Genomic DNA, 17,432 nt, shown 5'->3' with positions numbered 1-17,432 from the left:
TCAGTACCAATGACTCAGAAACAGAGGCTTTCAGTTCCAAGGAAACAGCTGGAACAGAGCTCTTCAATTTTATGGCTTTCGGAACCAACAGGGAGGTCTGAACTGATGAAATGTGTTTTAACTTTGTCAGTTGAAGAAGTAGAGGAGGAAGATGAGATATTTGTTTTAGCTTTATCAGCAGTGGTCAAGGCTTCTCCAAAAGCTGATGGCAAAAGTCCTTTTAAAATTAGTTTGTTTTGCCTTTCCACTAGAGCACAGTGGCTAAAGGCTTGACAAATACTACAATCTTCCTGTAAATGATGAGCACCAAGGCAATATACACATTGTGCATGAAAATCTGACTGAGGAATTTTATGGCCATACTTCTGGCATTTTTTGAAGCCAGAGGGGCCTTTACCCTTCTGAGCCATTACAAGCAGTAAAAAACTGTTATAGAGAAATTGTTAAGGAAGTCTCACTTCACAAGGGACGGTGATAGCTGAAGAGATAATATTTTATACTTATTTTTATATTTAAGATAAAGGACACAATCTTATCGACAATGATAGTGTAAAAAAAGAGAAAGGTATCGATAATAGAATATTAGAAGTAATATTAGAAATATTAGAATATTAGAAGTGTAAAAAGAAGTAAGACAGAAAAATATAAAGAGGAAATGCAAAGAAAGGACAACAATGTTACCTAAATCTAGTAGTGCTTGAGAGTAATAGCTAGAAATGACCATTTCTGAAAGCAGCAAATGATATCTAAGGTAACTGAAAGAGAGGGATTCTGGGTAGAGGTAAAGCTCGACAGTTTTTTGGCTGGCATGAGCTGTAGCAATGTGTGAGTCGGTTTTGACATCAGAACCATGCCCATCTGCCAAGGATGGAATGAAGTTTGACAACATCAGATCAAATATTGTACGCCCACAGAGAAAGTTGTTATGGTCAGGTCCCACTCAAGGCAGTAAAATCTGCCTGTGCTGACTAGCAAAGGACAGTAGCAGAATAAAAATTTGTTTTTGCCTGCTCTCCATTATGGTAATGTGTCCCTCAGTTCATGTAATCAACTTAAAAACTTGCTAGAATAATAAGATTTATGTTTGTATATATATTTTCTGAAGGATGCAAACTCTGAAACCTGGATGCATGTTGTTATTAGGAAGAAACAAAAATATGAAGCAATAATCTGAACACTCTTTGAAAATACGAACGGGGGAGAGACATGAAAGGTAAGTGTAAATGTGATGTGCAGCATTACACTGTCTTTCTGACTGTGTCTGTTCGGCTTTGAAAGCCAGCAAAACACTTTCCTGTAAAAAGTAGTGCATGAAGCAGATATAGTTCTATGCATTACAAAGAATTATGATTGTATCACTGATCATAACCCCAAAATGATGTGTTCTCAACATAGATGTCAAGATTCAACTCTTGAACTTCACTCCTGAGTTGAATTTCTTGGCATCCATGTCTTGACAAATAATAAGCGAGCCAATCATAATCTTCTATGTGGCATATTCATGAAAGTTAATTTGCCCAGCAAGCATTAGAATATTGTGGCAGAGTTAGACATGGAAACTAGAAAGCAATGTAAAAAAACTAAAGCAAGTAAACATTTTGAGAATAGTAATATCTTTGCAGTATATGAACATTCCTTTGCCTTAATGCGCAAATGTAGCTGTATAATGTCAGTTACCCTTTCATGCAAATTTCTCCTTTTTATTTTGCTTAAGTCAGACTGAATGTGTGGGATATTTGCTCATGTTTGCTTATTCTCTACAAACTGTAACAAAGTTTTTTAAGCTAAATGTTCTAAGAGACAGTGGCTTTGCAGAAAAAGAGAAAGCACTGTTTGGATACTCTTCCCAATTATTACATTTTCTTTGAAAACATTTATTTGAAATTCAGTTTGGTTTGGTTTGTGTATTTCTCTGTCTGTCTGGGTTTGCATGAATGAATTGTTTATTTCACTACTGTTGAAATGATTTTTATGTACTTGAGGAAGCAGTATTATGTACTTGTGTATGACTTGATTTGTTTCTTGCACTTGGGAATTAAGAAGGCATAGAGCACCACTGCTGTTTATGAACTGCTTTTAAGTCAGTGGAAACATTGGTGAGTCTTAGCTGGCAGTCAAATTTACTAAGTCACATGTGTCTATGGTGCTTGCTCCTTGGGTGAATATTTCATTTTTGATTAAAGTCAAGTCTGCTAAAATGTTTTTTTTTTTAATTGAGCCTTACTGTGCATCAGGTTGATGTTATAACCAAATCCTTCAGCATTAAATATTACCACTCACCTTAGAGCTCCCCTTTAATCTAATAAAACAAGGCACAAGAATACCGATGCTTTGCAAATTCCACATTATTCTCATTGGAATTATGTGACACCACTGTTATCTAATGCAAAATGAGGAAAAGCATAATGTTAAAACTTACAATACGCAGCGAAGCACAGAAGAAAACAGCAGGCAATGAACAAAAATATGCCTAACTGAAAAATGCTAGATATGAATTGAAAAATACTAAATCCTCTATAATCCTGACAAGAAACTAAGATACTGTAATGCCCCTACAGTTTTGAAAATGTTAACTTGTGTCTACTACAGTGCAGTCCTTGCTACATACATGATTAAAACCTGCTCATATTTGCAATTTAAGTAGCACTCTTCCTATGTCAATAGTCTCATAAATGTTTTGATTAAAAGGCCTTATTTTATTCAGATACTATCCCTGTGCTGTGCTAATCTGTGGCTGCTTAGTCCTAAATCTTGTTCCCATTTCTTTACTATTACCTTTTCATATTCTTGTCAGTAGAAGACCCACTGACATTTTTGTGGAATTGGTGGTGTTCCCTTTTCTGTCAAGATGTTTTGAAATATTCTGCTCTTTTTGTGCCCTTGTATAGCTTCTTGCTCTCTTTTGTGGATTTCTTTATGCTTGGCTATAGTAGCTACAGTAGGAGGAATATTAATGTGTACCTCTGACTTCTCTATGTATAGCACAGAGGAATGCAGTTAGCTGTCTGGATTAGAATAGAAAAGCATGGCCTCTATCTGCTGATTGACATTCAGTTTGCATTACTGGTTGTGGTGGTGTGCAGTAAGTTACATTACGGGGAATATTATTGTGTACATGTGTCTTCTCTATGCATAGCAGAGGGCAGTGCAGCTGGCTGTCTGGCTTAGTGTAGCCTCTGTTGTTTTACTTGCACTCTCTGCCTTGTTATGTGCTGTTATGAACTTCTGTGCATTTGTATTTATCACACATCTGCACTGCTACTTTCATTCATTTGCACAGATGGGCTATTTAATGCCCATTTTCCTTCTACAGGTTTGCTAAGTGCATTATCACATACTATCTCACACTGACATAACACACAAAATATTGCTGGCATTCAGGTTTAGCAGTGGAATGTTGGACACATTAAATATAATATAATATAGAGAAGTGCTTTTGTCTTTTTATGGCAGGCATCTTCAGAAGATACCAAAATCCATAAAATAAGACAATTGAAAGGCAAACCCTCAAATCACCTGATGTTCAAATACTCATGCAAACCAGTACAATTCAGTTCCTTAATGCAAACTTAATATTGTGTCATGGAAGCAATGAGGTTGAAAACATATGGACATTAAAGAAAATAATATCAGTTTGAATAGAAATCATAATCATTAACTAGGTCATTAAGTTGCAGCTGCCATTCAGTCTCATGCTTTTCAAGTAATATGGTCTCCACCTGTTCAAGTTTAATAAACTTCATTCAACGCACACACACACACACACACACACACACACACACACACACACACGCACGCACGCACACACACACACACACACACACACACACACACACACACACACACACACACACACACACACGCACACACACACACACACACACTTTTTAAGTCCCATTACATGCAGACTATGGGCAGGATTCACAAAGGCTTACACGGAGTTTAAGAGTAGTGTAAGCCTCCGTGTAAGCCTCCCGATCCAGGAACAGCCCAAACCTCCATGTAAGAGACTAGCTAAAACGTCTCTTACACGGACTGGGCGTGGAAATGCTCAATACCTCATTTGCAGCTCAAAGATATGCAAATGAGGTATTTGAGCAATCCAGGAAAGCCAAACCAGTCCGTGTAACGGACGTTTTAGCTGCAGAAATGTACTCAGCTGACAACAGGGTACATTTCTGCAAAATTTACAACGGTGCTATGTCAGCTCCAAATAAAGGTTGCATATATGTCATCTAGCATGCCAATGGCCAAATATGTGGCCATTGGCATTAAAAAGTGATGCAAAATCATTTAAAATAACTTTTTTTTTCGGCGGATTTTTATGTTTAACTGCAGCGCACACCCGGGCAAACAGGTGCGCTGCCTAAAAGTAAAAACCGAAGCTTATAAGCCCACAATTGTGGGTTTTATGTATTACATGGAATGACAATGCAGGGACCAGCAGACTAAAAACAATATGGACACCGTGTAGTAGTTGCCAAGGGGGGAAGCTCAGTGTAAGAGATGTAACTAAACATTACTAGGCAATCCTATGTAAATGAGGGTTACAATACTGAATCACACTGCCACATAGCTAATGAGCACTTTTCGAGTAATGTAGGAGTTACAGAAGGGGGAGGAATAGAGTAAGAGGTAGGTGACATCACGGGGGGGAATGATAGAAATAAATGTATCACATTGGAGAGCAGTGTAACGTGACAGATGACAGACAGACATCAGGGAGAGAGGTGTGTCCCAACAGAACACTAGGAAAGTCAAGAAATAGTGGGTGTACACTATCCCTACACTCAAACTTTCTTGATATACGTGCATGCGCATGTGTGCGCACGTGTAAGGCAGGTTCACCATGTGGGAGCGTGTAGCAAACCGTTTAAAATGGTTTGCGCGGGCGTGCACGTGTGTAAGGCAATGTAAACATCAGGAAGCCTGTTGCCTGATGTATAAGGCTGTGTGCACGCGTTTTACCATGAATCAGCCAAGTCCAAACCGTGTAAGTATGTGTGCGCGGGTGTAAGCCACTGTGAGCGTGCTTATGCTGGTGTGCACATTGCTCCCCCTGAGGAAACAGAGAGGAAAAGGGAAACAACCAGATTACAAGGAAGCTGTCAGAGAATACTGCTGGAGTTAATTGGTGATAACAATTAGAAGCAGGCAATTACACAGGCAGACTAGAAGCCCAACCCAGCACTTAAAACACTTCAAACAGCAGTGCAGGGTGTTTCTCTCAAGAGATACTGCAAGAAAGGAGTAAGCTATCAGAACTGAAAACTGAAAAAGCTGAACTCAGAGCAGAAATGCTAGGGGCTGCCATAGCTGTTATAATCAGGCATAGGCGAATTGCTGACAGTGGTGACAATGCAGATGCTGACAGACAACCCAGAGTGAGGAGAAGGAGAAGAGTATACAGGCCCAGGGTCACCTACCATGGGTTACATGAGCTGGAGATAGTAGAGCGCTACAGAGTGGACAGAGACCTTCTGCAGGAAATTGTTGAGCTGTGCAGGCCACGTCTCACACACAGAACCAACAGAGGGGAACCCATCCCAGTGGAAACCAAGGTATGTGTTAGCCTAAGAATACTAGCAACAGGTACCTTCCAGTGACCAACTGGCGATATGATGGGGATATCACAGGCATCAGCCTCCAGGGTACTGCACCAGTGCCTGGATGCCATGTCAGCACGTCAGTGATCATGTATATTTCCCTAATGCCCATGAGGTTGTGGCCAGCAATATGCGTCTCTTCCAGCAAATAGCGGGATACCCTGAGGTACTGGGTGCAATAGACTGCATGCACATATGCATCAAAGCACCAGCCGGTGAGCGGGGTAGAGCCTATATTAACCGCAAGGGATTCCCCTCCATCAACTGTCAGGTCGTGTGTGATGCCCAGGGCATAATAATGAATGTGTGTGCTGGCTGCCTTGGGAGCTACCACGATTCTCACATCTGGCATCTGATGCAGCTGTACCAATCATTTGCCAGTGGGGACTTCCCACACGGACACCTAGTGGGGGATGCAGGTTATGCACTTGAGCCGTGGCTGATGACACCCATCAGAAATGCACACACACCTGAACAAGAACGCCATAATGAGGCACACGCACCAACACGTAATGTCATAGAGTGTGTGTTTGGGCTTCTCAAGTCACGGTTCCGGTGTCTGGACATATCTGGTGGAGCCTTGCAGTACACACCAACTACATGTACCCAAATGATCATGATATATGCTATGCTACATAATATGATCCTGTGGAAACAGCTGCAGCAGGACCAGCATAGGGCTGGGTCAAACATACCCCCCACCATTGCCAAGGCCACCACAGGCAGAGGGTGGCTCGGAGGAGGAACAACCTGACCTTGCCCCAGTAGGCAGAAGGAGGCATGCCCAGTATGCCCTGGCCTTGGCAAAGAGGCAACGCATAGCACATACACTGGCTCAGTAGGAACACTGGGACTGATACCCCCTCTGACTCACTCACTCATATAGTAACAGGGATGCCTAACATGACACAACCTGCTTCCAAACATGTACAGGGAGTGTAGCATGTGCATCCGACAGAGGCAGCCCTGCAGCACCACCTGAGGCATGAATGCCATGTGTTAAGTAATGTAACACCATGTACCATATGCACACCTGAGGACCCTGACTAACATCCACCCTCACCAATCATGAACCACAAAAACACAACCCACCTTCATAGGTACCACAAGGAATAGGAACCTAGATGTAATGCTACCCAATGCCAGAAGTATAAACAGCAAGATGCGTGCAGTGTAAACGCACACAGTATAGAGAATGTAGATATCAGTGTTGTAATAGAAAACTGGGTCAAAGCCTACATCAGCACCCTAACACTACCAGGTCACACCTCATACAGTGATGTACAGCTGCAAAACATGGAACAAGCTACAAAACGAGGGTGACTAGCAATAAATGTCATGGATAACCACACCCCCATGTTGGTACCACAACAAAAAGCAGCATGGATTAGCCATGGTCAAATACCAATGGCTAAAACTGCCTACCACTATATAGCTTGCTGCAGACCACTGTCCTAATAGCAGGAACTGCACCAGGCCTATGTTGGAATACATGAAGATATCAAGCCCCCCAAACCACATTATATTGCTTGACTGAAAATACCTACACATACACCATAGTTTCATAGTTTACTACTAGGCTATCTGCCCTAGTGCATTTATAAGCCTAGCCATAGTGATGTGGTTATTGCCAACCGTTATAGTGGTAATAAGTGTACAGAATAGATTCCAAATATTGTGCTTCTGACTTAGTAGTGACACATTATGACCCCTTTACTTAATCGAATTAATTGACTGTGCCTCTGTCTAGTAGTGACACAGGGAGGACCCCTGGGGTAAACCTACGATCTCACATCCACTTGTCCAGATTTCCCTTTTATAGAGTCAGTGAGGGTCTCTCTGTCTAACATGAACTGGGATTATGTGCTAGAGTGTGAGAAGCCTCTGAGTTATGAATCTGTCCCTCCAGCATGTCCTATACATGTATGTGCTGAGGTTCAAATCTTTAGCTCTCATGGTTCTGGTGGATTTGGATTGCTTGCAGTGGAGCATGTCCATCAAATCCTGATTGGACATGGTCTTGTATATCAGGCATAGGTCACCTGTAAGTAGGCAATATGCTACTGAATAGAGCTGGATTTTCTTTAGTCTGGAAGCATATGACATGTGTTGTAGACCCTTGATCCTCTTGGTAAGGTACTTTTGGGGTCTCTCCAGCTGTTGCAAGTGCTGGGTGAGGTACATACCAAATGGGGCTTTGTATTCAATCATGGGCCTGATAAGGGAGAAGTATAGGGGTACAATGACCTCCTTTGATCTGGATGGGAAACCCTTCATGATAAGGTGGGCAAGATAGAAAGTCTTTCTAACCACTTTGGCAACATGGGTGTCAAACTAGAGGTCACTATGTACATGGGTCCCCAGGTGTCTGATTTTTTTCTCTGTGCTCAGTGGGTTGCTGTCTATGTGTTAATTTGTGGGTACTTTGTTCCTCCCAAAGGGGATGACTACACATCAGTTGCATTCAGTTTCAGGCCATGATTCCAGCACCAGCTATCTGTTTTTGTGAGGGCATTCTGTAGGATGTGTGTGCCGGCGGATGTATTCACTATGGTGCCTAGGTTGCAGTCATCTGCAAACTTTGTCAGCCACAACCCTCCTATGTTTGCTTTCACATCTAAAAAGTAAATGCCAAATAAGAGGGGTCCCAGGACAGATCCTTGTGGGACACCACTTGTGACTGGCTTTGAATCTGACAAGGCACCTGCAATGTCGACTTTATGGGTTCTGTTTATTAGCCATTTTGCAACCTATCCTGTGACATATGGATTTATATTTCAGCTGTTGAGCTTGTCTATGATGCCTGAGTGGGGTATTGTGTCAAAGGCCTTAGCCAAGTGCAGGTAGGCTGTGTGGACCGCTTAGCCCTCATCAATGGCCCTACTGACAGTTTCAAAATAGTCAACTAGGTTCAAAAGGCAGGATCTGCCCTTTACAAAGCTGAACTGGGTGGGATCAAGAGTCTGTAGGTCACCAATGTCTCTGTTTAAGAGCTCCATAATGACTCTTTCCATAGCTTTGCAGACAAGGCTGGTTAAGCTTGTGTGGTGGTAGTTCCCAGGGTCTATGGAGGCATCTCCCTTGTGGAGTGGGACCACTGTTGCTGTACGCCAGTGTTCAGGTACATATCCTGTAGCAAGGCTAAGGTTAAATAGCATTTTTATATACGGGTTTAGCTCCTCTTGGAGTTCACGTAGCATGCAACTGGGGATACCATCAGGTCCCATTGATGCTGTGTCTTTGTCTTTGCTGAGTGCGGCCCTCACATGGACATCTGAGATGACAGTGAGGTTACATTCAGCTGTGATGACTATCTTCTTTTGGGGGTGAGGGAGGGAGAAAATTGCACTGAACCTGTCTGCCAGAATGTTGCCAATATCTGCCGGGTCACTGAAATTTATGTTGTTGTGTACCAACTCTGAGCATATCTGAGGGTTCCCACCCAGGTTTCTGACATAACTGAAGAAGGCATTGTGGTTATCTTTATTGTCTTTCATGATTCTTGTCTCAAAGTTGACCTTGGATGTCTTTATGAGAGAATGTAGCTTTTTACTAGTGCTGATCACAGCTGCCTTCCCTTTAGGAGATTTAGCTCTGTCTTGCATTAGTATCCTTCTTTTGTTATACAGTTTGTTTATGGCTGGGGTCCACCAGACAGGCCACTTTCCTTTGGTGGAGAGGGTCTTGGTTTTATTTGTGACTGCATGGTCCATGCTTTCTTGGAGATGTCCGTAGAAAGTGTTTGTGAAGGAGTCACCATTGTGTGTTGTGGTTCCCACTGGCCCGGTGGGCTTAAAGGATATCATCTCAGTCTGAAGAAGTGTGAAGTCAGCTTTTGAGAAGTTTGTCACTATACTCTTTGTATTATACTAGCACTGACACATTTGTAGAAAATTTCCCAAAATCCATCAAACAAAATGGACATGCAAAATGTAACACTTCCACAAGAGGGGTAAGCATACTGGATGTGATAATCAGAAATATGTGTACTGGATGTCAAGATGAGAAGTGTATCCCTCACTGGTAAGACCAGACCATAGAGTAATCACACTGTAGTTACACATCCCGACCCCAGTCCCTGGCCAGAATACCACAGTGAAACACATGTATAAAGCATAGCTAGCACCCCTAAAAACCAATGTGGAATCCATGAAAGGCCCTGTGCAAGTCCAGAATATGGGACACACTGCAGAATATGTTATACAGGCATTCCATGAACATAGCCAAGAGTGCTTGGAGTCTGCAATCACAAATAACAACAAGACACAATGCCATACACCCAGGCATCTGGCATGCTGGACTCCAGCAATTACTAAACCATTGAAGAGAATGAGGAAGCTACCACATGATAGATCAAACATAAAAAGTGAAGTAATCAGTGATCACTAGTATGGCAATAAAATGTGTCCACACATACAATCCACTAAGGCCAGGTAAAACAAGTAGAATCTGTGAATCCAGAGGCAATGTGACACCTGTCCCAAGTACACACACAACAATAACTCACCCCAATAAATACAAATATATGTGATAGATGCAACCAGGTAGCCAAACCGGAGCCTGAGCACCCCCAAATCAGTACTGTCAAAACTAGTCAGGAGGAGAAGGTAACCACATACACCACAAACCCAGTCCCACATAGACCTACAACGACTGTAAACCAAACACATAAACACAAAACATTCCCAGAGGCCCTAATTACAAACACACAACACCAACACAAGCCTCCAAAGCAGACACCCAATAAAACAACCTCCAGACATAGCACATGTAACACATAGTACACAAAGCTGGTGTGCCAAACAGTCACAGGACAGAAGGAGAAACAACATGCCTGATACAGTTGTAATAGGTGACTCCATAGTGAGACATGCTGCTGTTCCAGGGATGGCTTGCACCTGTTACCCATGGGCATCTGGATATTGCCTAAGGCTTTTGCAACCTACAGAGATCCTTTTGTAGGCAAGGCTGAAAAGAGTAACCCACCACCACAGGAAACAAAACTGGAAAGAAACAGAAGGGTAATGCTGATCAATGCCAGACGTGTAAACCTCAATATGCATGCTCCTGAGGCCCTCCCCAGTATGGAGAACATCGATGTCTGTCCAGTGATAGAAACCTGCTGCAAGCCTCGTGACAGCACACCAACACTACCAGGTAATACCACATATCATGTGTTATGGCCACAAAACCTGGAACAAAACATAAAAGGAGGGTGAGTATCCATATTCAGCACAGACACCTATACGTCCAGTTAACTGACAATGCTTACATCATTGCAGTCCACCCATGTGCAACTAACCATAGGCAAGACTGCTGTACAGTCTGTAGCATGCTACAGACCATACTCTCACACACAGGAACCCCACCTCGCTGTCCTGAAGACAGTGGACAGTATGAATGTACCACCAAATACAAAACAAGGTACACACAAATCACCACATAGGTGGTAAACCATTATGTATGGAAGGAGTAATCAGGGACCTAGTGACACTAGTGGACAGTAACCTGTTATGTGACAGTCCCATTGCCGATTTGTCTAGGAAGACTGTCTATATTGGACACTGTATCATGAAAGGATTCACATCTACATCAACAAAGGTCATTGTGCCCCTATACTGTTCCCTTATCAGACCCATAATGTAGTACAATGCCTCATTTGGGATGTACATTACCTGGCACCTGCAGCGGTTAGAAAGACCTCAAAGATACTTCACCAAGAGTTAGAAAGGGTCTCAAATATATGTCATATGCTGCCTGGCTGTAGACACCACAGCTGAATGCAGTCACATACTGCCTACACAGAGGCATTGTATGTCTGTTGTACAAGTCCATGTCCAACACAGAAGTAATGGACATGCTCCACCCCAGAAAACTCAAAGCCATCGGAGCTGTGTGAGTCAGAGATGTCAACCTCAACACATAATCAAATAGGATGTGCTGGAGGGACAGATACCTAACCCTGAGGCTCTCCACACCCTGGAACATAATACCACTACATGTTAGGCAGAGCCCCTCAGTGACACTCTTTAACAGGATGTTTGCAAAATGGATGGATAATTGTAGATGTACACTGGGGGTCTTTACTGTGTCATGTCCAGAAAGAGGCACAGCTAAGTAAATCATAAATGGCCATAATATTCACATAGCAAGGGGTGGCAAAAGCCACACACACTGTGGCTAGGCTTACAAATGCCCTAGGGTGGATAGCCTAGTATGAACCTATGAACCTATTATGATACCAATTGTATAGGACACTAAGGATAATCCCAAGGCTGCTGCAACTGATGGTAGGAAGCGTGTTGTGAATTCCCAGATATGCTCTGGATCACACAAATATTACAAACAACATACCAAACACACACACGTATTGCCAACATACATCCTGACAGGTGCAGTGCAAACCGCCCCCCCATAATGCAAAATATCTTTCCCAGCAGACTGCTGCCTCCCTGACATTATGTCAGCCTAACCACAGGATATGTACCCAAAGAGCAGTGTACAACAACAGTGGTCATTCTCAAGAAAGGTGCCGCCTGAATGGATACTAAAAACAACCACCACAGAATCCTGAGAAGCTTGGTCTGCACAGCTATGGAAAGGATCAGCATGTACCGCAGACATAATGATATTGGGGATCTATTGACACCCGACCCTACCCAGTGTGGGTTTATTAAGTGCAGACCCTGCCCCTAAACATGTGTGACTCAGTTGAAACAGTAATTGAGGTCACTGATGAGGGCAATGTGGTCCACACAGCGTAGCTGGACCTTGCAAAGCCTTCCATACAATACCCTACGTGTTCAATATAGATACGCTCACCAGCTTATATATACACCCCTATGTCACTAATGGGGTTGCAAACCAGACCAACGACAGAACTGACATGGTCAGACATGCTGCATCCATGTCAGACTACAAACCACATATAACAGGTATCCCACAAAGCTTGGTTCTGGGGCCTTCCCCGTCTGGTATATATGCCCTATAGGTACAGGCCAACATGTAAGGACTGTGCCTGAACATGTTTGCAGTGGACTACAAACTGCCCAACATATCTGACACTCCAGCTGACACAAGCATCCCACAAAAGGGCCACATAGAAACAGACAACTGGTGCCATAGCTATGTCAGCAAGTTAAATGGAGAAAACTGTATAGTCAACCTCTGTGGATATACAGTAAGTGACCACCAATTACCACATAGGTGTTAACCCATTACATACTTAACATGTAATGACAGACCTGGGTACACAAGGTGATAGATATCCTGCATTGGGCAAACACGTGGCTGTAGTGTTAACAGAAACAATCCATATACCAACCTAATCATGAAGGTTATGACATCTAGATAAGGGGAGGTCATTGTGGTTCTGCAGTTATCCTTCATCAGCGTTACAATTGATTACAACAGCCCCTGTGGGGTGTACCTCAGCAGACACCTCCATCAACTGTAAAGTCCACAACAGTACCTCACCAGGAGTATCAAAGAGCTTGAACAGATGTAATGTGTTGCCTGATTAAACAGAGTGCAACTCCACACACTGCCATGCTGGCCACCCAGACGCAAGCTGTGCCTGATGTAGAAAGCCATGTCCAAGCTGGAATCAATGAACATGCTGCACCTTGTACAATCTGAATGGCAGTGAGCTATGCACATGAGGGACCTGAACCCCAGCACTGACATACATAGGGCAAGCTGTACTGCATTATCCATAACACAGAAGCCACCCCCACGCATGAGTAAACTACCACTACAGGTTATCCATAGAGTCACTCGTTGATTCTCCTCAACAGGAATCTTAATGAGCGGATGGGAGATGGTAGGTATACCCTGGGTATCACTGTTATGTCACAGGTAGACAGAGGCACAGTATACTAAACATGACATATGTCATGGCAAACTACACTTACAATGTGTTGAAGGACAAACACACTCTCTGACTAGCATTAGAAATGGCCTAGGGCACATCGGTAGTGTTTGCCAATGTACACCTATGTTGTGATATACACTACTGATGTTGGATGAGGCTGTTGTAAGTAGTTAATATCTGAACATAATGCAACATGGTCAGATGTGCACAACTGGACCCTAACCAGGCTGTTGTGCTCACTATGGAAATGTAAAGCAGTGATAGGACTAAAGCCCAGGATACTGTCCACCACAGTGAAAGTACTGAACCACTACACTATACAGTATTACAGTGTTAGGTCAGTATGAATGGATGTTGACAATTGTATGCAAAGTATCCCATGCAAACCCTGCAGGCACAGTATAATCCCTGTTGTGTTCACACAAAAAGCATTTGGACAGTAACTACACAACATGACACAGAACACACAACCATAAACAGGAGATATATGTTAAAGTTCACACTCATCCACAAATGTGATGGGCTGCAGAGTTCAACATATGGAAAGCTCACACTGGGCATGCTCACACACTTTGATAAATGAGACATCTTTCACACAACATGCCATGGGAAGGCTGAACTGGGCATGCTCACACACTTAGTCCAAATATCAGTTTAGCATTTTGCCACATATATCTGGCATATGTATGTGTTATTCCAGTAACCAACAACATTATAGCAATCTGACCAGTGCTCACACTTAAATGACTACAGAGACATACATGATATAGTGGATTTCCCCCATATGCAAACATCTTCCACAGATACACAAGTTGTTCATACAAACAGGAAATGTTATGGCAATAAAGACCTGCAAACACTGCTATCAGCACCAAATAATGTGCATCTGACAGTTAAACATATGGGTGTAGAGGTCAACACTAGGCTGTTTGCCCTAGGGAATGACAGCTTATCCAGAGTGTGTGTGTGTGGGTGATTGTGGTTGGTCTGTGTGCTAGTCTGTGTGAGGGAAATGTTCCTTTTAGCAACTGGGAAAACACACCACAGGATGCTCATTCCCCTTTCTAAACACTGATGATGTCAGCACCCTATAAGTATATCAGGAGAAAGGAAATCTCCCCATAATCTGAATAGCACGCTCTGCTAATGCATCCGTCTCTAGTGTCATAACATAGTTAGGTAGGGGTTTGAATCCAGCAAGTATGTGTAAAGGGGGGTTAGTGTGTGTGTATGAAAGAAACATCCCTTTTGGCAACTGTGAGAACACACCACAGGATGCCCATTCCCCTTTCTAAACACTGATGATGTCAGCACCCTATAAGTATATCAGGAGAAAGGAAATCTTCCAGTAGTCTGAATAGCGCGCTCTGCTAATGTGTCCGTCTTTAGTGTCATAACATAGTTAGGTAGAGGTTTGAATCCAGCAAGTGTGTGTATAAAAGAAACATCCCTTTTGGCAACTGTGAAAACACACCACAGGATGCCCATTCCCCTTTCTAAACACTGATGATGTCAGCACCCTATAAGTATATTAGGAGAAAAGAAATTTCCCAGTAATGCGAGTAGCGCGCTCTGCTACTACATCCGTCTCTAGTGTCATAACATAGTTAGGTATGGGTTTGAAACCAGCAAGTGTGTGTGAAGGGGGGTTAGTGTGTGTGTAAGTATGTATGAAAGGAGCATCCCTTTTGGCAACTGTGAAAACACACCACAGGATGTCCATTCCCCTTTCTAAACACTGATGATGTCAGCACCCTATAAGTATATCAGGAGAAAGGAAATCTCCCAGTAATGCAAATAGCGTGTTCCGCTAATGCGTCCGTCTCTCGTGTCATAACATAGTTAGATAGGGGTTTGAATCCAGCAAGTGTGTGTGAAGGGGGGTTAATGTGTGTGTAAGTTTGTATGAAAGGAGCATCCCTTTTGGCAACTGGGAAAACACACTACAGGATGCACATACCCCTTTCTAAACAATAGCACAATTATTTATGGTTTTTGATTCCAGACATGTCACGTGTGTTTTGCTCACACAGAATGCCCATGTGTGCGGGTTGCTTCTCACAATAATGCATGACATCGATTAAACCAGTTATGGCAATGCACACATGATGTATGTGTGTGCCAAATACACATATGTACCTGTGACCTTCAATAGTTACCATGTGTGATGCCTGCCACATGTGAATACATGGTATTTGCACTGGGTAACATTATGACTGTGGTCTTCTGTGCAGGTGCTACATGTGGGATGTGTATATACAGTGTGAGATGTAGATGCTATCAACCTAGCAGTGAGGGATACACACCTGGTCTGGGGCATATAGTCTACATGTTGTTGATGAACAGGTGCTGCATGTTTTCACCTGTTGTGGGAGTGGTAAGAAGTTGTTCCATAGCAATGCAGTGACTGCATGCTAAGAACCTTTCAGCTAGGGTGTTGTAGCTACAGTAATTCATTAGCATTCAGTAAAATGTCAGCATTCCTGGTGAGGGTATGATGCCAACCAAGGTCAGGGTTCTACCAGCCTGTGCCACTTGCTCAGTGAGCCCTTCCATGTTCCCTATCATGTATTCCAGTGAGGGACATCACACGTCAGCTGTAGTGGCATGGACAATGACTGAGTCATATGTGTCCATGCATCTGACTGACCTGTATGCTTGTGTTATGTGGTGGACCATAGTGTCCCATGAGCATATCACTGTGACCTTCACCTTGTCCAGCCTGGTGAGCAGGACCTCACTGTACCGGACAATGAAAGTACCTAACACAACTGCAGCAGGAGTGTTGTATAGCTGTACAGACTGTGCTTGTTTGGCACACAGGATTTGTGTGCTATGTGTTATGCGTGCTGTGTTCAGGCCTAACGTATGCCTGTGTGCCAGCTGCAGAGGTGTCTGCCACTCAGGCAGGATGCCATTCTTAGGCTCCACGAATGGCCTGGTGTGTTCCCGTGCTTGTATTGCTGTCAGTGTAGGTCTACATCAGACTGGTATTGCAGTCACTGTAGTATTTCATGCCACCTGACAGGTTATGCCAGTACTGGGTTCAGAGTGCTTAGTCCACAGTTTGGCTATGTGTTTCCATCTCATACATGTGTTGTACATCCATGGGTAGGGGATAGGGTTGACTGTGTACATGTGGCAGCTGTGACATTACTACATGACTCACATATTCCACAACTGTACCATAGAGGTGACTGACAACTGACCTTTGCACATGCTACCATAGTATTGAGATTGCATTGGTGATTAACAGCACATAGGGCCAATGGTGAACAAGATACATAGGTTCATAGGTTCATACTAGGCTATCTGCCCTAGGGCATTTATAAACCTAGCCAGAATGTGTGTGGCTTTCACCATGCATTGCAAATCTATCTTGCTATGCCCTTTTCCAAGGTTAGTATACTGTGCCTCTGTCTAACAGTGACACATAAGTGATACCCAGGGTAAACCTACAATGTCCCATCCAGTCATTAATATTCCTCTTGAAAACAGTCAATGAGTGACTCTGCCTAACCTGTATTGGGATTATATTCCAGAGTGAAGGGAGCCTCTGAGTTATGAATGTGCCCCTCCAGCATGTCCTATGTATATCACTCCTGATGTTCAAGTCTTTCCAGCGTGTAGCTTGATGGGATTTGGATATTCTGAGGTGCAGCATGACCATTAAGTCAGGGTTTGACATGGCTTTATATGTCAGGCACAGATTGCCTATGAAGAGGCAGTATGCCACTAAGTAGAGCTGCTGTTTCTTTAACCAGTCATTATGTGGCATCTGTTTGAGCCCTTTGATCCTCTTGTTGAGGTACTTTTGGGGTCTTTCCAGTTGCTGCAGGTGTCTGTTAAGGTGCATGCCAACAGGGGCATTGTAGTCAATTATGGGCATGATGAGGGATGAGTAAAGATGCACAGTGTCCTCCCCTAATCTACATGTGAATCCCTTCATGATG

General features: G+C 43.2%; 1 protein-coding gene across 4 annotated transcripts in view; it reads left to right on the top strand.

Annotated features, from left to right (window-relative positions):
- Positions 1 to 17,432, top strand: part of LOC122809611 (solute carrier family 66 member 2-like) — a 1,674,862-nt gene that overhangs the window by 1,276,153 nt on the left and 381,277 nt on the right. Inside the window, exon 5 of one of the 4 annotated variants that reach the window (XM_044081240.1) lies at positions 1,144 to 1,213. The exons of the other annotated variants lie outside the window; for them this stretch is intronic. Within the exon in view, the coding sequence (XP_043937175.1) occupies positions 1,144 to 1,174 (31 nt within the window). The 3' untranslated portion in view covers positions 1,175 to 1,213. The remainder of the gene's footprint in view (positions 1 to 1,143; positions 1,214 to 17,432) is intronic. 4 annotated transcript variants of the gene reach the window in all.

The sequence above is a fragment of the Protopterus annectens genome, chromosome 8.part0 (assembly GCF_019279795.1).
Source record: "Protopterus annectens isolate FY-2018-M chromosome 8.part0, PAN1.0, whole genome shotgun sequence".
NCBI lineage: Eukaryota > Metazoa > Chordata > Ceratodontiformes > Protopteridae > Protopterus > Protopterus annectens.
This window is presented reverse-complemented; position numbering and strand designations above follow the sequence as displayed.